Here is a 22,962-nt window from a genome sequence, read left to right on the forward strand (position 1 = left end):
GGGAGGGAGAGAGGGAGGGAGAGAGGGGGGTGGGGGGGAGAGAGCGAGCAAAAGAAAGGAAGAGAGAGAGAGAAATCAAAAGAAAGCGAAACAAAGCAAAAGGGAGGGACAGGGAGAAAGGAAGGGAGGAGAACGAAGGGGAGGAGAGAGAATTGTGAACAGTTTCAATCCTTCAGAAAGAAAATAATCAGGCACTTGAGATTAGTTTGGCAGTCCCAGGCTTTTTAACCTAGCCGCTAAAATTATACTAGAAATGAAAGCCACAATATGGTTCTAATGAATTCACTGGAGACAGTTTGCATTTTAAAGAAAACATAAACTTGACCATCTGGATTATGTTACGGCAGATTGCTGAGTATTTTTCGTACGTACATGTCTAGCAACATCGTATCTGGCACAGCAGTAACCTGTGATAGGCTCCATGGCTCTTTTGAAAGCCTGCTGTTACCTGCTCTAAACTTGGGAAGTCGAACGGTAATCATGGTAAATGACACCCAAGGAAAGCCTTGTTTTGTATTTTCTTTTGCTTAAGATAGCCACCACTATTGCTCTTTCTTTTCTTGATGCCGTAACATATACTCAGCAAGTGGCTTCTACAGACAGCCAAGTCAGTATATCAGACCAGTTAGTGTCTAAAATGAGTGCTTTACACCAAGAAAAAAACAAGACAAAATGAATACCTGCCCATAAGACCCCTGTTATTCATGAGCTCCTAGGACTGCATAATATGCGTAGTTCAGAAGAACTTACTTGAATTCATCACTCTCCTCAAGACAGATGCATGTTGCAGTTTTTATCCCTATTGAAGGGGGGAACAGACAAGCTATATTTTTTATATTAGAATAACAAACAACAACACAGAAACCAACAAATAAAAGTACCCAGACAGCACATAAGAAGTGCTGAGTGGGGAAAAAAATGTTCAACAGCTACTGAAGTAACTCAGTTCTTCATTCAGCACAAGCTACTTGCTGTTCATGAAACTCAACAAAATTATGTACAACTTACAGCCAGATCAGACTCATCTCTCTCAAAACCCTTTAATTTTTCTTCCTAGACCTGGCAGATGGATTTGTCAGCTGTCAAAGGCAGGAATTTTACAAGCAGTACCTTACATTGTACTACACAAAGACTTTGAAGCTTCAATCACACTTAAATGCAACTTTTCAAGGATAACAAAAAGAAATCCTGTCTGAAATACAGGAAGTTGAGACTCAAAGTTTTGCCCAGAGAAGGAATCCCACGGTTTTTTAAAATACCTGATTCAGCAGAAGGTAAGAAGCAGCACGAAGAATGTATTTATTATGTCTTGAGAACATAGCACAGGTCACCCCTGCTTTCTGTTTACACTGCAGTGACCCCTGAAGCTTCTGGAGCAATTTGTTCAGCTGTGTCTACAAGCCACATTATGCACCGCATTTCATCTGGTAGGCCACATTTTATCTTACTGTCAATATCCACACATAGTTTTTGATCTATGGTCATTACACTGAAAAAACAGTGTTTCTGTCTCACAGGAACTTTGCCTTACTATTGATAACTGGCAAATATAATCTGTGTATCTCAATGCCACGGTAGAGTACACGATGTCTAACTGGACAAGAACACAGGCTTTTACAATAGCTGAAGCTACAAGTAGCTGAATAAAGAGTAGGAAGAGAGTAGCTCTCTTAGGATCTCCTCTAGTCCATCACATTGCATCTGGACACACGTGCGTATCAGACAGCACCAACAGTAGAGCTGAGTACTCCCAGGTCTTCCCCAGTAAGTGTGCCCAGAGGAAGATGGTCACACAAAGATTGTTATCCTTTTGAATCCATGTTTTATATTATTATCACTAGCCAAGCTCATTCCAGTGCATACAATGTTCCTGTGACTGCTCAGGTTATACAAACAGTTTTTAGGACAACTCGGACACCATAAGAGCACATAACAGCTTTCTAGTGCTTTTGCATTTCACACAGGAACAAGTCCTTCTCCAAAAAGTCAGTGCTGCATGCAAGTGCTGTGCTTGCAGTTAAGGAGAAGTCATCTCAGCTACTGCATGGGAGGGAGTGATTTATATACAGAAGAGCTTTAACAGTTCTCAAGGATGGAAACCACAACGGTATTTTTAAGGTATAAATTCCTTCTTCATATAACGAAAAGGGAAAAAACATGACAAGATTTTACAGCCCACTGAAGACTGAATCATACCCAGGAGGAGTTAAAATTACCATTTCTTTTTTCCAAAAAAATCATCCCAGCTGGTTACCATCTTCACTGCTGTTTCCCCATGCCCGTCTAATCTTCTCTCCTTCTGCTTCATCCCATTTGTCTCCCACCACTACTGATGGCAAGTGATACACCTTGCCATCATTAGTGAATGCAAGTTATGACTTGTCCCACTCCAGTAGATGAGAAATACATAATAAAAATTGAGTAAGGACTACAAGTGGAACAATGAAGAGAAGACAGACAGTCTCTCTTCTTTCAAAGAGTCCTAGGGAGAAAGAACAGCCCACAAATCATTCTGCTCCATCAAACTGTTTCTGCCTGTCAGGACACTGCACTGCTCTCTGGACTGCACAGCCAAAGAAAAAGAGGTAGCAGTGCTTATTCCAACTGGATTTAAAAAGTCATAATGAGAATGGTTAAGCACTGAAACATGTTGTCCAGAAAACCTGTGGTATCTCTGTTCTTGGAGCTATGCAAAACTCAACTGGACAGGTCCTAAGCAACCCAACTTAACTTTGAATCTGGCCCTGTCTGAGCAGATATTGCGCAAGACATACAGATATCCCTTCTGACCTAAATTTTATTCAATGATCCTATGACAGACAGACTGCTTGAGACTTCCCAAGCTAAATCACTGACTTTGGTAAGAACTGGCTTTGTGGGAAAAGGAGCTAGCAGGAAGTCAGAAGCCTGTATGATAAATATCAACATAAGGATTATGTTTTCTCCTTGATTTTACTGAAGTGGTCATGAATAGACACTAGGAAGGAAGAACAAGAAGATATGAAGCTAGAGTTCTACACTAAACAAATGGGGTAGTTTTATGGGACAAATACAAGAGAAGCAGCTGAAAAATAACTAGATTTTAGCAAAGTCTGGCATAGATGTATAGTTGAAGAGACCTATAGTGGATGTGCGCATGTCATGCTCCCCTCGGTAGAGCAAGTAGGTCTACTACCCTAAGAGAAAGGCTTTTTTCCAGTTGGTTGTTGGTTTTTTTTCCCCCAATAGATTTCCCGCTGGATGCCTGAATTGGTAGTTATGAGACGACCTCCCTCCACCCACAGCAGGAAATCAAGCACGTATTGATTGCACAACATGACATTCATTGCAAAGCTAACAGAAATAACAAAACAGCTCCTTCTTCCAGTACAACAAGATACTAAACACTGTAGCCTCCAAAGCTGCCAAAGCCCAGCAGATTGGGACTTAATACCATTTCTAAACAGGTTCATCTAAAGAGGTCAGAACTGATTTACCAATTGGTGCAGAATAGTCCAGCAGCCCAACCCACTCATCACACTGGTTCCTCACAACTGGATGAGAGAGAAATAGATATTTTTCTTGTGTGCAATCCCAAGACAAACGAAAATCAAGGGGGAAAAAAAAGAGTAGAAGAGTTACAGATGTTAGCCAGGCCTTTCAAATCCTCCCCATCTCCAATTAGAGACATTCAAAAAGGAAATTCCTCCTTTAAAAAGCTCAAAACTGTAACAGAAAATAAATCAGTGAAAGTAAGATCAAATTAAAGTTCTTCTTCTAGAAGGGGAAACTTGATTGCTGTGGGATATTCAGACAATTGCTCAGAGCTGAAGCTGTTCTTATTGTTTAATTTCTGTTTTCTCTCATTCTGCTTTTGTAACATGAGTTTCTTCACATTGGCGTAGCAGCAAGCTACCTCCCAAGGAGCTGGAGAGACAGTCAAATAACTAGCAATGTTTTACTTTTGATTGAACGTCTTTCTTGAGGCATATTTTCAGGCTTTGGATGAAAGCATGGGAAATTGCTATGATAAGCCTCAGACTTTAAAGTAGTAGTGTAGTGGGGAAGACACTTTGCTATAGCACGTATTGTGGAACATTTCAAAGCAACACAGCAGAACACTATTCTGTTCCTGACAGAAGAACATTCTGTCACTATATATGAGATTAGCAGAACCCACACAAACATAAAACCCACTTTTAAGGATTTCTGTAGAACGATCCCTAAGAAAGCAACAGTGATTTTGAATGATACCTGCAATTTTCTGTTTTATTTGCCAGTTTGCAAAGATTAGAGAGCAAAGAATTTTCAGTAGGATTGCCAGAGGATTTTTTTTTTTTTTTTTTCTTTTGAGGTAAATGCCATACAATGTTCAGCATGTTGTGACATTGGTCTGTGTTAGTTCCAAAACAGGAGCTATTAATGTCATATTATAGTTGCCCATGCTGCAAAAGGCAGAGGCTTTACCTCGGCAAATACTTGATTAATTTCCTGCCCTATACACAGGTTCCGAAATGTCTAGCATGACTGATCAAGAGTTAATCATCAACATATTTGCACTGGGAATTTTCAGTCTTTTCTAGATATTGGGTTCCTGAACAGGAAGGTGAAATTCCTTACAAGTAAGACGTTTTCCTGGAAACAGAGAGGAGGACCTCTGATAGTACCTATATACAGCCTATTTTCATTAGAACAACTCCAAGTAAGCTGGCTCAAACCAGAATGTTGAGGTCTCTGCCAAAAGCACATTACACTTTAACTACAGTTAAGTTAGCCATCTAGGTTAGCCATCGCCTGGTTGGATAAGACCATTTCTCAGGAACTTATCAAACATCCAGATAAACATTTGCTTGGATATTTGCTCTTCCACTGCCTTCTTTCCTGAGGGTACTAAGAAAAAATCAGAACAACCAACAGCACGTTCTGGCTTTGCTGTATTTGGTTCAATAACACAAATGTAAAATTCCACCCAGATCTCTTCAATCAAGTATAAAGTCTTGGCTTACCTTTCTGGTGTTACATCTTCATTGCTGCTTGATTGTACTATTTCTAACATATCTTCATTTCCTCTGTAAATGGAAAAGTCTTCCCTGCTGGCAGAAAAATAATGTTCCTTTCCAATCCAATCCACAGTCACCGTCCTTTCCAGTAAACAAGCCCCAGATAAAGCAGTTCTTCGCCCTGGCTGGAGAGAGGCAGCAGAGCCAGGGTGTGCAATTCCTTCCCCTCAGGTGCTTCAATCTGCTGCAGAGCAGCTTGCTGCAGGGAGGTGAGGGAGATGACAAGTTTGCTGTTAATTTAGTGGACGCCCCACAAGTGGAAGCAGCCACAACAAGCCAAACACTTGATGCCACCCCACAAACCCCTTTCTTCCACATCTTTTTCTTCACTTGCCCCTGGACCCCTTTTGGACAAGCCCGGACCCCAAACAACACTTAATGATGGGGCTGTAAATTATTTATTCACATATTCATTATCTCATGCTTATCCACAGGAGATTTATTTACACTGCATCTTTTGACCCCAGTTTCCCACTGCCTACACCCTCCTCCCCTAAATTCCCCCCGGTGGCCCTTCTCCCAGCACCAAACACCAGTCGCCCTCCCTCAGCTCCCCATCCCTGAGCTCCTTGCCCATCACCCCAGCCCCAGCCCCTTCTGCAGCAGCACTGGGGCTGGCTGGGCAAGCTGGAGGCCATACTATACCCCACCACTTTGTGTGCACACCGTTGCTCACTACCCACCCCCACCCCTGACATTACTGGGGGTCCACCAGAACATGGCACCTCGGCCCCTCCAAACCCTTGCTGGCCCTGTCCTTGAGGCCACGCACTTCACCAGCCTCTTCCACCTGATGTCCAAACGCTAATGAGAAAAACCTGGTCAAAAGGAAGGCTTTGCTTTTCAACTTTGCCCCCTCCTCCCTATTTCAACCTGGTCCCTACCCCGTCCTGGCACCAATAGCCTTAAGAAGAGCTGTGGTCATGCTATATGCCTGATTAGTGCCTTTTTATAAGCAGAAAGCTGAACCTTTATTAGAGTATAAAGAAAAGCTTTGGGATATTTCATAGAAAAATAAGCTCTTTAGCTAACTGGACCAAGCACTATAGGATTTTGTCTTGTAGTGTTGGGTTCTTAAGAGCAAATGGTGGGAACTAGGTTGGTTTACTCTCAGCTGGACTATCAGAAAAGTATGGTGCAGGAGAAAGGATATTTTGGTAAAGCCCAGGAATGCTCAGATCAACTATTTCATAAAAATTAAACACCCAGTGCAAGCCATTGATGGAGAACTTGAAAAAAAAAAAATGTGAATTGTTTCAATGAATGACCGTGAATATGATTCTGGGTACAATGAACTATTCATAGTGAAAAAAATTTTGCTGGGGCTAGGAAAAATGGACCAGCAAAACATTTGATATTCAACAGGATACTGCAGTAAATTAGAACCATTTTATGACATTTGGAATACTGGAAATTTGAACAAAGACAGGCAAAAAAAGCTGCATTTTCCTAGTGTGGCAAGTGAGAAGTGTTACACGGGAAGGCATCATTAAAAAAAAAAATCAAGTAAGGCTGATTAAAGAACTCAGATTTTGTTTTTCTGATGTGTTATTGGCTGTATTTATGCAATATGAAATACATGGCCTGACCAAACTCAGACTGACCAGAGCTTACATTGACAACAAATTCTCTTTGAACAAATTACAGAAAAAGAAAGCAAGCACAGCTTAGTGTCCTGTCTTTTGCTGGAGCTCATAAGCTGTTACAGGATGAAGGGTGCTACTTATGGTTTGCACATCTTTTCCAGTCATTAAGTGTTGGCTGAGAACTGGTTTGGCTGAGTTGTTTTTTCCCCACCAACCCTCTCTTAAACCATCCAACTATCCAGAGCAGCATTTGATGCACTCCAAATCCCTCACAGCCCAGTCTGAATTTTTGCTCTTTCCATAACAAAGCAAGAGCTCGCAACTTTGAATTTATGACAAGAAGCTTCTGCTTTTCATACAAGAATGATTTGTTACCTCCTTGCTCTGTGTAGAATAATGGGCTTGGCCTCATTAAAGCCAGAGTAGGCATGCAGGTAACAGTGTTCATAATCCCATCAGCCAGGAGAAATGAATTTCTGGATACTGTATCATTCAATTTAGTTTGTTTCTTTGTTACAGAAGAAGACAAATTCAGGGATTAGCCAGGGCAGATTTTCCGTGTCCTCTAAACAGGGCAGACTGTGTGTCCTCTAAATGGTCTTTGCTCATTCCAACATAGGTATTGCACTATACAAAAAACCCACGTTTGTTACTAAATGGCAAGGTTTATTTTGAGAATGCAATTAGTATGTAATACCTTGGAAGATGAACAGCTATTGTAAATACAGAGTAACGGCTCAAGCACCATGGCTCTTCTATTCCTGTATTTGTGTTTTACAAGAAAAGACACACAGCACTACACTGCATAACTTCCATAAAAGGTGCTATAACTAATTTAGAAAGACAATGCCTCAACAAATTAGCATTTCAGATCGACATACGTGTGCATGCATGATCATAAGAATTCAAAACAGGGGCCCAGAGAGCCCTGTAACATGAAGTGCTCTTGATCCCCTTCAGCCGTGCTTTGAACTACGAGCAGTACCTGTTTTGTCATGCTGCCCTAAGCTCAGCTCCTCTGCCTCCACTTCATAAGGCAGGCCTCTAATTTTCTCTAATCAGTTGTGTGAGTGTTAGTAAGCCTTGTCAGCTCATTTACATCAGTGGACACTAATACAATAGGAAATGAACATATTGATTTCACTCAGATCCCTGGGCAGCCGCCAGTTACTAACAGATCTCAGCTGAGTTTGAAAACAGCAATGCTCTTGATTGCAAAATGACTTTTTGCCTGCTGCTGCCCTCCCCACGCTCACTTCTGATCAATACATCATTCTGATTCACACACACATCTTCCTCAGGAGGCTTTGAACCAACTAAGTACAATTGCAAGCTCAAAGAAAATGTTGGCATTTATTTTTTATGTTGCAAACTAATTCTACATATCCCCTCTCTCAGGATTCACGGAAAAGTCGACTGTTTTATTGAAAGACCCTATAAAACTGAGGTAAAGTACAAGATTAGAAAGGTAGCTCTAGTAGAAATGACGGAGGATGAAACTCATTGCATATCACGCCATAAAGAACACATGGGAATTTGTTTAAACAAGACAGAGGTGAGTTTTCTAGCGGCAAGGAATTTAATGCTAAAATCTATCAGAACCAATGTGTGTCCCATGACTTTTACACTCAGCAGTTACAGTATAAATCAGTTCCATTTCACTGTAACTGCTCCAAAATCAAATGTTTATTATGGATATACACATAGAACAAAATAGCCAAAAAGCTGTTCCTACTCTGACCAAGGCTAGACCAAGCAGAGGCAATTATCAATTTTTTTTGAGATTAGCTTCATAAATTATCTTCCAGTTTTGACACTAAACTTTTGAATGTCATATGTTAAGCAGCATTTAAATACAAGGTGGCTTTTGACCATCTGTGCAATGAAATGTCTGGATAAGGCTCTAACGTCTCATCTCCCATCTTCCAGCAGGAAGGAGTGGGGGGCGGCACAACCTACCACTAATGCTTAAGCTTCCTGGAGCAGGCTGGCTACAGCATAGCTAGGATAATAATTTGCACCCTCCTTCAACCACACATAATACAGTCTTTATTCAGCAAATAGCAAAGTCGTTTCACACAATGCCAAAGGTCAGCTTTTTCTGTATTAATAGCTGCTCTGGGAGGATCAGTGTTGTGCTATCCTACATTTTTTCCAGGGCCTGGAGACGCAATTTCCTACAATCTGCAGGCAATTTCCCACCAATTTTCTTGGGGAGCTAATAGGCTGTGACAGGAGATGGAGCTAGCAAGCAGCAGGCAGCTTCAGAAAAGACAAATTGCACCTCTGCCACCTAACTGGGCAATCTAAGATGACAGAGTTTATAGCTTTGTAGTGTTATTGGGCCCCATGCTAACAGCAAATCATTCAAGCTGCTATCTGAATTTCATATTCTTTTCCTTCTGAATTTGTTATCAGCACATATCACTTTATAGCACTTTTTCTACAAATGACAGTTAAACACAGATCATGTATGATTACTAGTTTAACTGCTTTTTAACTAGACAAGCCTTGTTATATGCTATTCACACTCAGAAATAGAGAAATATACAGTCTCACTGTCAAACTCAGTGATATTTTTGATTATTTTCATACTTGTCAAGGTACAAAGCAGATGCCTACAGAAAGGGATTGACTTGTAAGCTAAATTCAAATGAATCACACAGTGCAAACTATGGGAACATTTTAAAAAGCCACTACAGTAAGCACACCTATTGTGGTAAGAAAGTCCCACTGATCATACATAGTACAAAATGAAAGCATTAAAAAAAGCCAAATATGACCAGTAAGTTCTCCCTCTACTCTAGCAGTGCTTGGAACCTAAAAAGTTAAATGGAACAGTCTACGATCAGTTCAAAACCATCCACACAACCATTTACCTTACAGATTTAAAATTATTTAAAGTTAGTAAAACTAGTAAAGCTCTAAGAATGTATCACCATATCCACTTTAATAGAAATTAAACAGATTTAAAGCTGCTAACCCTCACCTAAGATATAAAAAAAATTAATGAATTAAAGAAAATTATTCAAAGGCACATAACACTAGCAACTATTGCAAGTTATATCTGTCACTGTACTTCCCCTTACTATTACAGCAAACCCAGGGGATAAATACTGTAAACACATTCCACTACAGAACCCTGTATATCTGCGTGTTTTTCTTCAAAATATAGAAGAACAAGTTTCTGAAGGCATGGAGATTATTAAAAACAACCAGCAATATTCATGAAATTATTATAATTAGCAAAATTTGCAAGGTTAGTATTTTCCCCTCCCCCCCAAAAAGAATAAATTAGGTAGAGTAAAAACAATCCCATCTAAATTATTGCTGTCCACTGGGAGACAAAATTAGTACTGAGATGTATAAAATTTTAGTATAATTCAACCCTAAGGATTTTTTTTAATTACTTAAGTAATGAAAAAATGTAAAATTACAGTGAACAAAGTATTGAAATATTCTAACATGCATTTTGAAACTCTCACATTTAAACCACTTGTCATTAATATCCCCATTTCATATTTGTGGTTTTTAATAAGTTACAGCCAGATAAAATACTGAAGAACCAGGCAGAATTATAAATAGAGTACCAGGTCAGTAACTTGCACTCAACAAAGAAGAGTGTCTACATAAACAAATAAAAAAGCTATGAAAACCATTCAAAAACCAAAGTACTTCCTTAAACAGATTCACTGATAAAAACACAAAAGAGTATCAGGACTTGAGAATCTTGAATTTAACAAATGAAAACTAATGATTTCTCTATACAAGTCTATAAACTTCTTGAAGTACACATTCAAAAACTCAATTATATCATAGATTAGCGAATATTCACTCAACTGCTGTCAGAAATACACGTCACATAATTAACAGTTAGAAAGACAGAGAAAGGTAGAAGCATTATGTATGTATAACGCATTAAAACATCTCTAGAGGACTAATACATATTCAGGAGGAAACATAGGGGAGCACAGTAGTAAACTGGTCCCTGTATGAAAAGGAAACTTATTCCAGAAAGTAAATTTAATGTGGCCACTAAGTTGAATCACTCCAAAGTTTTGTTGTATGCATGGCATGCTAAGCAAATACCAAACCGACATTAAGTTCATTCACATACTTAACAGCAGTGTTTGGCTGATTAATCAAGAATCAAAAATACTTTGAATTTGCAAAGCCATCAGATTGTATATTTACTTGAAACCTAATTAAGAAAATACTCAGGTCCAACTGCAAAAAATAACAATAGCTGATTATTTCTTAAGAATAAAGGGAAGCTTAGTTGCTTTTCAAAATATCTTGCTACAGCAAACCACAAAATAAGAGTTATTAGCTTATCATAATTGCAGCCAATTTTTAAAGTAATGGGGTAATCCATTGCGGATTCCTATAAGGAAATGGGACAAAGACTGTGAAATGAACAGATGGATTTTATTTTAAAGAAATTAGGCTTACTACCAGGAAAGTAACAAGTGATTTCTAAGTTTCCCAATGCTATGGGTTAACTTCCATTTATGACCCCTTCATTCTGCTTGTTAACTTTTTTAAACTGCCATTAAAATCAGCTCTTGAGGAAAACCAGTATTTGTTATTTGCAGTTGCAAGCTATCATCTCCACTTTCTATGCTAATGACAGAGTATACAAAAGGGATAATGATAACAGTATGTTTGATTACTTAATCTCTAAACTATGCGTTATCTTCTCCTCTAACTCATTCTTGGCAGAAGACAGAGATAGAAACAACGTTCAAGAGATACTATACCTTTGTACTGTGAACATAGCAAAGGCAATCCTTGCCAAGCTCTACGCAATAGCAACTGTCTAGTGCTCCTTGCAGCATCTCTTCTATGAATCAACATAACCTTACTGTGGGCAAAATCACATGTTAATTTTTAGGAGAGGAAAGATCTCAAAATTTAAGTTTTACCTCAGAAGCCAGCCACCACAGAATTTTTCCATGGTGAGTCAACTACACTAACCAGCAATTCCCCAAACAATAAAAATATGAGCATGGAACAATGAAGCTACCTTATCTCTGGGTGCTTGCTTTAGTAAGGGAAATTATTACAACATACACTGGCTGATATTACCTATGCAGCTATCCACTAAGAGATTTAATCAGATTTTCCTGTAGTCTACATATCACCAACAGACTTGTTAGCAACAAAATTCTTACTAATGCATGAGCCGGAAAGGGCACAGCCTGTTGTTCAGCTTCTAGGGGTGAACTGTGGGATGTGGCAATAAGGAATATGGGAAAAAAAAAAAAAAACCACCCTAACAAATTCTGCTCAGATTTGAAAATGATAACTAACATTTGTCCCCACACCACCAACTTTTTGGTATTCAGTTTTCTGAGAATACCACTTTAGCTCCAAAGAAACACAAATCCAGCTCTCTAAAGAATTAATATATCATAGAAGCAATAGGTTCTTTTGTTTTGAGATACAGCATCTTCTGCCTTCTGAAAACAATTATTCATTATTCTTACTTCCCTTTGTGTTTGCTTGTTGTATTCAAGTTATAGTTTTTTTTAGTTATGCAAGAAGAAAAAAATGAAATAAATCAACACAAAAAAAAGAAAAAAACCCCTTGAATTGTGGTCAAAGCACAGGTTTTGCTGGTTTAGAAAATGTTAGTGAGTGTTTGAGCTCTCCTATATAGTTGAAAATTCTGAGTAAACTTCTCAGAAATGTCAGTAAGCTAGACCCACAGGGCAGATTTTTAAAGCACCCAGTTCCTACATGTCTGGTTTCCCTAACAAAATCTACCATGCTGCGCTAAGCACTTAAGCTGCAATGGGACATCTGGGAGCACGTTGCTGAAAATGGGATTATCAATTGCTGGAAAGCTGATCTTGAGCTACAAAAATATTAGGTAACGGGAAATGTTGAGAACTGGCTGTGATTTAACTCTCTTTCCTCTTAGGATTAGATGACTGCTTATGGATATCAAAGAAATGGCCACTTCCAGTTCCAATACACAGCTCAAGTGTCCTTGAATTACTATGCAGAAACATCTGAACAACTTTATGAATAAATAGAAGTCAGTGAAATTACACACTGGAATCTCATTCTAGGTGAATTTTGTAGATTACATGTTAGACTACCACTAAAATGTATGTGTGTGTATGTTCCCATTCTCCCTCATCCCTCTGTGTATTCCCCACCGTGAACTTTTTCTTTCATTCTGGTGTTGACCCGGTCCTATTCTGAGCTGCTTCATCTTTCCCATTCCGTAATAAAAGACCTTTCTCTGCCAGGACACCATGACTCAATGCTTGTATAGATCTACATTCTTGCATTCTTTCTATGCACTTGTGGTAGGAAAAAAAAAAAAAAAAAAAATCTTTCAAAGGGACAGCACAGTTGGAGCCAGTCCAGCTTCTTCAGTGAAATGGCTTAAGGGGTAAACACTTTATCAGTAGTGCGAAGTCTGAATTCAGTACTCTTCCTTAGCCTGAAAACATTAAAATCCACCTTTCTTAATCACTAGAATGGTGGAACTTCCCCATCGACTCAAAATTGCACCAATATAATAGCAAATATAAAGGACTACTCTAACTAGATTACATGATCCCACAGGCTTATAAGTGGGGCAGCGTTTCCACAAAAAAACAAACACCAAAAAAAAAAATCAATTTGTCAATCTGGGTTTAAGTTACTTAAGCAACTTAGACACTTGAAAATTCTACCTGCATCACCAATGCAAAGATGTGACAGAAAAATTATGGTCAATCGTTTATACACAAAAATATGCATGTGACTAGATGAGATTCTACTTTGACGTTTATATTAAAAAATAACACTCTTATTTTAACAGTTTATGAACTTCATATTCATTTGGTGCTCCCTTTTCCCTTTAAAGGAACAAAACCTTCTGAAATGCCAAACGAGTTTAAAAGAATTAATGCAGATGAAAATTCTCTCTCAAGGACAAGTGGCTTGTGGGTTGATGTGGGGAACTATCTTTGCTTGGAACTATAATCAAAAAGAGGTACTCTGACACACTGACAAATGCATTGTGTGGAATAACATCATGATTTTCTGCACAATTGATTTATAAAAGGTTATGCCTAGTGCATATACACAAAATATATATATTAGAGCCGGCAAAGGATTTTGTTCCATTGGATTGATATTACCATAAATCTCCTCTTCATCAGTTATTGTTTGCACTGACATTTAATATGTCATTTGTAAGGACTCCCTGCTTCTATCTGGCACTAGTGTTTGCCAGAGTGGCATTCAGACATCTCTGAATACTGAGGGCCACCCAGCAAACAAAGACTGTCCCAGAAAGGGGCTAATCAAAGGAATCTTTCAGTTTGTAATTAAATTGACAAAAAAATATTAATTACCTACACCATAGCTACCTCTTTTTTCCATGTGCTTTTCCCAGTGCCTTTTCTGTTACTGCTGGGCTGGGTTGGTCTGTTTCTTCATTCAATATACAATTATTTCCACCACCACTTTACACAGGGCTACAAGAACTTACAGAAGTTTTAAGCTCTACAAGTTTTAAATCTTGTAGCCAGTAGCGTAGACAGACATGCTAAGATTTCACCAAATGTATCTTTTCATTAAAAATTACATCTGCTGGTGGAATAGGCTTTACTGTTTGACAAATGAAAAAAAAAAAAGTTTCATAAACTGTAAGTGAAACCTGAAACAAAAAATTGAGAGGACTATTGTATGATGCATCCCCAAGTTTTCAGGCCTAAGGCTTAAAGTAGATCTGACTGGGGAAAAAAAGAAGTAATTTCTTAATTACAACCAAGAAACATATGGTACATATGATTAAATTCATTCACACACATAAATAGTGTCCAATTCCATAACTGCTCTGACTCGCTGTGCATCCTACAAGCTAACAAGAAAAGATAAAGTATTTCATGATTTTCCTGACACTATGCTTTTGAACCTCCTGATTGCCAAGAACGTGGTCTTACTAACAACCATTATGTCGCAATTTATAGCAGATCCCTTATATACATGTGTATACTTTTTAAAAAGTTACATGAATGTGTTAGAATACTGCATTCTTGCTGCCTCTGATATCAACTTTTAAGAAGGGCAAAAGAACACCTATGAAGTAAAAGCCAAGGTGATAGTAGTTTGGAAGAAATCCAAATATTCCTAACTACAGCAAATTTGCCGGTGCTGCTACACAAAGTCAATGATCATTAGCAGAGTCAGATGTTTGGAAAAACTTCAATATGAAAACAGGGTCAGTGTAAAAATCGAGTAACCTAGTACATACTCTTTTTTTAAACTTTCCCTTTTTAAAATGGCATAGCACTTCACAGTATTTCAATGTAGCAAATATAATTATTTCTTTGAAAAGCCTCATGATTCTGCTTTTTGTCTCACTATGTGTGAAAGGAACATGACCACCACCTAAGCTGGTCTGTCATCTTCATACAGACAGATATTCACAACACAGCAAAGATATAGATACATATGGATAGAACACTAATTTTAAATGTCTAGGAAACCAGATTATCCTGAATGGTTAACATTTTACATTCCAAATGCAAAGCTAATGTATTAAGGCTATTACAATTCTAGATGCTATAAAATGGTTTCAGTAGAATGGTCATGTAAATTGAAAAGAAAACTGATGTCTCTTCAGACTGGAAATTGAGAGAAAATTTGCCCCCAGATGAGAAATTCCCTATCCAGTCAATGCATCTGTCAGTCAAACCTGTTTCTTCCTAGTTACATGTTTTGAAAGAGCAGGGATATAGGTCATTGTTGAATGCTAGCAAAATGAGAAAGCAGCTCTACAGATGAGTCTTAACCTGTCTGCCAGTTTGACTAATCTGAATTATTTGTTCAAAGATATCCTTCTGTTCATCTGTACTCTCCATTAGCAACAGAAATTCTAATTAAATTACAGAATGTAGGAAATGTATGGCCCTCACTGATGCAATAGCTACGTTTGTCTAGCACACAGTGGTAGAACTCATTAATCTGAAAAAACATAGTTAGAATAAAATGAACACATTCTCTCCTCATCCATTTCTCTTGAGTACAGCAAGAAAACTTGATTTGAAGATGCATAGCTTTGGTAACTGGCTGCTTAGCATGGCTCTTTACAGACATCACACACTGATGCAACAGTGGAAAGGACTGAAAGATTGCTCAGTATGAATACATAGAGCCTATAGGCCTGCGTAATATGGGACACTCAGGAAAATTAATTCTAATTGATTTGTAGACTGGAGTAGTTAAAAATCAAAATATTCCTTTGTCAATATTCTCACAAGAAATTAAGAAGCCAGTTTAACTTATTTTAGGTTAATTCACTTCACTTGCAGCCCTGCAAGTATTTAACATTGTTTAAGTGATCCCCTGTAAAACTCACACTTTTGGTAATTTAATTAAATTTACCTGAGTACCTAAGTATAGACAAGACATTAAAAAGGAAATGGTCATTAACTACCACTTCTTTGTGAAATACAAAGGATGCAACTTATCTAGCTTTGTTTAATCATAGACATCCTCAGTTAATGAATAAAGGCTCTGATGTACTTAGTTGAAATGCAGTCCCGCATGAATTCTGTTCAGCTGAGGGAGAAAGGAGAGGGAAGTCACCTCTTCTTCTACAGAAATGACCAAATGAGTTATGATCAGGCACATATTACTGTATCTGCCAAAGAACATATACATGGAACATGAGAATAAACTTAAAATAAACTGCACAACTCTATGAAATGTTCAATTTTTATATTTACACTATAATTAGTACAAAATTGCCTTTTAAGTTTTCTGTAGCACAAGACAGTATCTACTGGACTTGATACCCTAATATGTCAAAACAACTACTTTGAAGTATGATAAAGGAATCTAGGAAGAGTTATAAAGAATAAGACACCATTTTCAAACTATACATAGTGTTTGCTTTTGCTTCTAAAAAGGTACTTATATCCCCAAAAGGTTTTTAATTTTAAATAAGCAGGGCAGGCAGGGAGGGGGTGGGGGGGAAGACTGGTTGTTGGTACTAAAACCTTTACTGTAATAAACTAAATATATTTACAATTTATACAAACGTTTGACCTTCAACAAAAATACAAAAACATATCACAAGATGCAAAACCAGGAAACAAGTTCATCTGAGACACCACTGCTCTACACAGGACAGAATGCAACTTGAACCGCAAGGAACAGAAAGGTATTTATCCCCCATATTCAGGCAATGAGAACAATTTGCATGAGGTCACAAAGAAAGAAAAAAATAAAAGGCTCCAACATTCTTCAGTAGACTTGGCTTTTAAAAACTATGTCAAAAACCTAGGCTACATCTGTCCATCTTGCCTCAGTGTTCCGTTTGGTCCACGTAGCCAATATTTAGTTGCTGGATGTTGCCTTCTATTTTGAAAAATCGGAGTAGTTTCATGGCAAGGTCTGGAACCTCAATACTTTTGTTCCTTTTTAAAAGGCAAAACCTTTCTACTTCTATAATTAAGAACAATTTTGGCCCAGTTCAACTTCTAAAAGTTATATCCCCATCATATTTTTCAGTAGATAACTTCATAGACTGTAGCCTTTTTGTCTCCAGAGCCAGTGACTATGTACTTATCATCCACAGAGATGTCACAGCTAAGCACTGACGAAGATTCTTTGGACTAGAAGAAAAATAGAAATATATTACATCATTTAAAAAAAGCCTGTTACCCTCATCTCAGCATCCCATTTTGGGTAGATCACATAGGTGAAGATATCTGAGTCCACTCTTGGGACTCTGGGTGTTCTAGTTTTTTCTTTAAAAGCATCATCATCCTCACCTGGAAGATACTGGCTCCGTAAGGAGTTCTCCATGCATTAAGAAGGTTATCTTTCCCAGTACTCACAAACCATTTACCTAGAATATAAAACAGAAGGACTATGAAAACATATGAAACAGACATCTGACAGATTTTGGGTTTTCAACTCGCATCTATGAAATCTGTTAACTAATTACCATTATAAAAGCTCACACCACTAATCAACATAGTACTCTTGCCTACAACCAATGTGGACACTCATGCTTTTGCAGTGTGTTACATACTAGGAAATCCCTAGACTCTGTAAGTAGAAATAGCTTTTTACACACAAATCAACCCTCACAGCAGCCTTTAGACAAACTGATGGTTGGTTGTAGATAAATATGTTTGAATTCATGAAGCAGAGATATTTATTCATAACTTAAGAAACTGAGATACTAAGTAAGTTTTGATTATCAAATGAGCTATGACTATATAGTAACTAATCAGCAAAGCATGAACTAGGGCCCTGACCTCCAGTTCTGTGTGCAGGGCAACTTACCACAGTAAGCAAATTTGAGTGACAATACGCAACTCTCATGAAGGTGCAGTTGATATTTGTCTGGTTTGTTTACATGTAGCACTTCTACGTTGCTGCTTTCCATTCCCACAGCTAGCCATTCACCAGTAGGACAATAACCAAGGGAAAATATCTGAAAATTAAACCACATTTACACTTTTTGTTTTTTTCTACAGATACACTTCTTTTTTTTCCTACAGTGGTTAAATTAATTGGGAGAGGGAGAGAGAGAGAAATCTGCCAAGTAAAATTCACATAGTTCAATAGCAAGGCTGCTGTTCAAAATACAGGTATTCAAAATAACCCCTGTTCTTACCTATTAACTTAGAAAAATAGAAGAGAGAGTAGTGTCAGGCTATCATTTTATTCTGGAAACTAAACATAGGAAAGCTCCAAAACACGGTGTTGTGAGCAGCCAAAAAGAAGAGAGGGAACAATCTCCCAGTTGCACTGGGCTCAATCTAGTTTTCATCCTGAATGTTTCCCTCCCACTGCACGTCCCCCCCAAGGTGTGGGAAAATCCAGTTACCTGTGATGTGAAGTCGTGCTGTTGTAGCTGTCTCCCCTCTCTCAAGTCCCAGGATCTGACAGTGTTATCCAAACCTCCTGTCCAGAGCTTGGTACCATCATTAGAAATGTCAATACAGCTGGCTCCGTCTGTGTGGCCCTGGAATTGCCTGATAAAACAAACCAGATTGAATAATGATTTCCTGCCAGAGCTCAAGGTAAACACTGTTGTGGTGTTAGTTTTGGACTCTGTATGTGTATGTCATCTCTTCTGTGCCTGCTAATGGGCAAAAATCAGTCCCTCCCTCTTACCGAGCATGAAATACAACAGTATTACAAAAACATTTTCCAGGTGCTAGAGAAATGAATTGCATCATGGCTAGCTGAACAAAGTCAAATATTTCCTATCAGGTTTTGAAAGGCAAAAAAAGCTTGTGAGAACATTAAAGTTCAGTAACTATAGTTAAAAGCACTAAGGACAACTCAGATTAAAACAAGTGCTGAGGGAACAAAACTCCTCCGGTTTCAGAAAACAGCTTCTGTATTTTTCTTTGGCTGCAAGTCCAGATGATAAATAATAAGCAGAGAGATTAATAGGAAGGGATCCAGATAGAGATCCAGATAGTTAAACACAAGCATTGCTGAGTCAGCAAAGTTGCATTCTCTGTGGCAGGAGATCACAAAAATCTAAACGGTGCAGTTTGTTTTAAAATCGTCTCATTAGTAATTCTCAGCTTTCAGCAATCAGAAGGTCATCTCAAGTTTTCCTGAATCCTTTGGCAAAAGCCTTCTGAGGCTCCTGCATTTTTCATCAGCAATTAGCTTTAAGAAAGTCCTATGCCTCAATGTGAAAGGTGGAGGGCAGGGGGGAAAAAGACAACTAGCTTGGGAATGAAGGGTATGAATCACTAAGAGCTGCCACAGAAAGGTCACGCGGCACATTTTATTTTGTAGCTCTGGTCTCAAAATTCCACGTGTTATCAATTAGCAAGATGAGCCATCAAGCGGTGGGAACACCTACAGCAAACATTCAAAAGACAAGACAGTCGCAGATAGAGAGAGTGCACCTTTACAGAGACTAAGCATGCATAGGGCAAACTGAAGATTTTTTATAACTAAAATCTACTTTGTTGACCTAGAAGTTCAACAGAAAGTAAAATTTGCATGCACATTAATATGACTCTCTGCACATAAGTTTAGGCTAATTATTGATATACAGCAAATTTAATTGAAACACAGCAGACTAAGCAGATTCTTCAGTGTTTGTGTTCGGAATTTTTAAAATATCACGGCCTTTCCCAGTCTAGGCTCTCTCTTCTCATAATGTATAAGCCACTACTACTTTGGTAAGCATAAACCAAGATTTATCTTCTAGTAAACCACACAGCTAGTTCTAAGAGCCATTTCACACATGGCCCTATCTTTCCTTCTCTGTCATAGCACTTTTGCTGAATATTGACCTGCCAGGCACTTTAATCTTCTACTAATATATTAATTAATCAAAGGTCTAACAAAAGATTTCAAAAATAATTTACATGGCAATCCATTCACTATACTCTTTGCAACCCGTTCTAAAAGTTTTAGAGATCAAATTCCCCCCAAAAACTCAAATACCTTTTTCTCATGAATGACCCAACATCTGTCCTTTATGCTTTCCTAAAGAACCGAGGGGATCCACACTTTCAACCACTTTTGTAAGAATAATTTATCATCACTAAATAAGAACTGAAAATTCTCTTTATTACTTATCAAGGCTTAAGACAAAGGAAGAGAACAAACCTCAGAGTTCCCTAAAAGACACTTTCAGTCTATATCAATCACACACCAGCAGAAATGCTGCCTGTAGAAACCTGCAGACAAATCCCAACTAACCGAGACCAACAGGAACTTCTACGCTGACTGCCGTAGGTTATGGACCAAGCCTTTAGGCCCTGAAAGCGCATCTTCCAAGACTAGGTTGAAGCTACCAAAACTAGTTTCTGCTCAACTTGGGTGCAATCTGCATTCTTTGGATAAGAAATACCATTTACTTTGCTGTCATTTAGAGAGATAAATATTTATGTAGCTGTCCAAAGAGCAACTTCTATTAAAGTCTTCTGTAAACAAGTAATGACTTACCTGACCAACGTCTGATTGTGCAGATCCCACACTGCGATGTTCCCATCACTGCAGCAGGAAAAGCACACCTTGGAATCAGGGCTGATAGCCAGAGCGTAGCAGGCAGGGGCTGAGGATGTCAGCTCTGCTTTTATACGAGGAGTTGGTGCTGCCAGGTCCCATATGGATAATGTGCTGGCTTCCCCGCCAACTATTAGGGTGCATCCATCAGGCAGCAATTTACAAGAGCGGATGTAGTTATCTCTGTTCTGCACAACAAAAATCACCTCAGTTATGTTAACACATGCCTGCCAATAATGACCATTAATATGATTCCGACTGCATCCAAGTTTTAAACAGTACACTGTTTTTTCCATTACCGAAGCACTGAAGAGGAACCAGCAGATCCTAAGAGGTTTCAAACACCTAGTTCTCATCACTAACGAGAGACTGCAGTTGCAGAAATGAAACTGCAGAATCCTGTTGCCACACTCTACTCTGTTTTAAACCTAATGAATGGCTAGTCTTCCATCTCATTACACAAAACCAGAGACAAAGTAAGCTTGCATTTCTGCAAGTGCACTCCATCAGGTAAGGTCACCAACAAAAGAAATATTAAAGCAAATGACCTTTCATTTGGCATTTAGGCAACCCTATATGAAAATGCATTTCAAGTCTCATGCCTTTCAGGTTTTGGAGTTTTCTTTCAAATACTATTTTGCATTCACTGTTTTAAAGTTAAAATATTAAGTATTCCCATACTGGTCCTGGATTTATGTTGGTCCTTTGTTGTTCAACATGATTCTTATCGTACTTATATTATTAGTTTCACATTTGTGATACTATTGCTGATTGAGAGGTACTACAGGGGATTTAGAGGTGGAAAACATTTCAACCTTCACTTATTACAAGCTTGACTCCTTAAGTATATTGGATGTCCATTTCTCCCTAACAGCTGCCAAATTACACGGTAAGTTCTTTAGGAAATTGACGGTTAAGATCTGTAACTCAAAACGTACAAAAACCACTGCAAGAAGTAGTCAACAGCATTCCTACTACTACTTTTTTTTTTTAATTCACAGCAAAGGAGCAGTAAGTAGTGGAAATGCTGGCTTAATTAGTCAGCCATCACTGCTCCATAATTAAAATGAAGGCAGCTAGGACTGTGCATCCAGACACATACCTGCCATAGAACAGAATACATATTCAACCATACTTTTACTACTAGACAACTAACATAAGGGTAGCAGCAAATAAAGGGTAAAGGCTAAAAAAACCAAACCAAACCAAAACGAAAACCCCACCACACTTAATTGGTTCAACATTGAATCTAGAATTGTTTTTATTCAGAATATATATTACTGTGTGTTACAACACTAAGTTGTCTTAGTTAAAATTTCACAAATGTTACCATGGGATAAAGCCCTGGAGGGAAGAGGGGCCAAGAAAGCTGGTGAACATTCAAGGATCACGTCCTCCAAGCTCAGGAGCGATGCGTCCCAACAAAGAGGAAGTCAGGCAAAAACGTCAGGAGGTCTGCATGGATGAACAAGGAGCTCCTGGACACACTCAAACACAAAAAGGAAGCCTACAGAGGGTGAAAGGACAGGTAACCTGGGAGGAATATAGAGAAATTGTCTGAGCAGCCAGGAATCAGGTTAGGAAAGCTAAAGCCCTGATAGAATTAAATCTGGCCAGGGACATCAAGGGCAACAAGAAAAGCTTCTACAGGTACGTCGTGGCTAAAAGGAAGACTAGGGAAAATGTGGGCCCTCTCCAGAGGGAAGTGGGAGACCTGGTTACCCAGGGTATGGAGAAGGTGGAGGTACTCAATGACGTTTTTGCCTCAGTCTTCACCAGCAAGTGCTCAAGCCTCACCGCCCAAGCTGCAGAAGGCAAAGGCAGGGACTGGGAGAATGAAAAGCCACCCACTGTAGGAGAAGATCAGGTTCGAGACCATCTAAGGAACCTGAAGGTGCACAAGTCCATGGAACCCAATGAGATCCATCCACGGGTCCTAAAGGAATTGGCAGATGAAGTCGCTAAGCCACTATCCATCATATTTGAGAAGTCGTGGCAGTCCGGTGAAGTTCCCACTGACTGGAAAAGGGGAAACAAAACCCCCATTCTTAAAAAGGGGAAAAAGGAAGACCTGGGGAACTACAGGCCAGTCAGTGTCACCTCTGTGCCTAGGAAGATCATGGAACAGATCCTCCTGGAAGCTATGCTAAGGCACATGGAGGACAGGGACGTGATTCGAGACAGCCAGCATGACTTCATCAAGGGCAAGTCCTGCCTGACCAACCTAGTGGCCTTCTACGATGAAGTGACTACATCAGTGGACATGGGAAGAGCTACAGATGTTGTCTATCTGGCCTGTGACACGGTCCCCCACACCATCCTTCTCT

The 22,962-nt window shown here is 38.8% G+C and overlaps 1 protein-coding gene across 1 annotated transcript; it reads right to left on the reverse strand.

The window, feature by feature from the left end:
• Nucleotides 1-16,454: 16,454 nt before the first annotated feature.
• Nucleotides 16,455-20,823, reverse strand: LOC104078298 (transducin-like enhancer protein 1; the record flags this gene model as incomplete). Its single annotated transcript, XM_009579875.1, has 5 exons — nt 16,455-17,253; nt 17,413-17,489; nt 17,933-18,083; nt 18,480-18,627; nt 20,576-20,823. Coding segments are annotated over 5 exons (732 nt in total), but the record flags the coding sequence as incomplete, so codon positions are not given.
• Nucleotides 20,824-22,962: the final 2,139 nt, after the last annotated feature.

This window comes from Fulmarus glacialis, unplaced genomic scaffold (assembly GCF_000690835.1).
Source record: "Fulmarus glacialis isolate BGI_N327 unplaced genomic scaffold, ASM69083v1 scaffold29556, whole genome shotgun sequence".
Taxonomy (NCBI): domain Eukaryota; kingdom Metazoa; phylum Chordata; class Aves; order Procellariiformes; family Procellariidae; genus Fulmarus; species Fulmarus glacialis.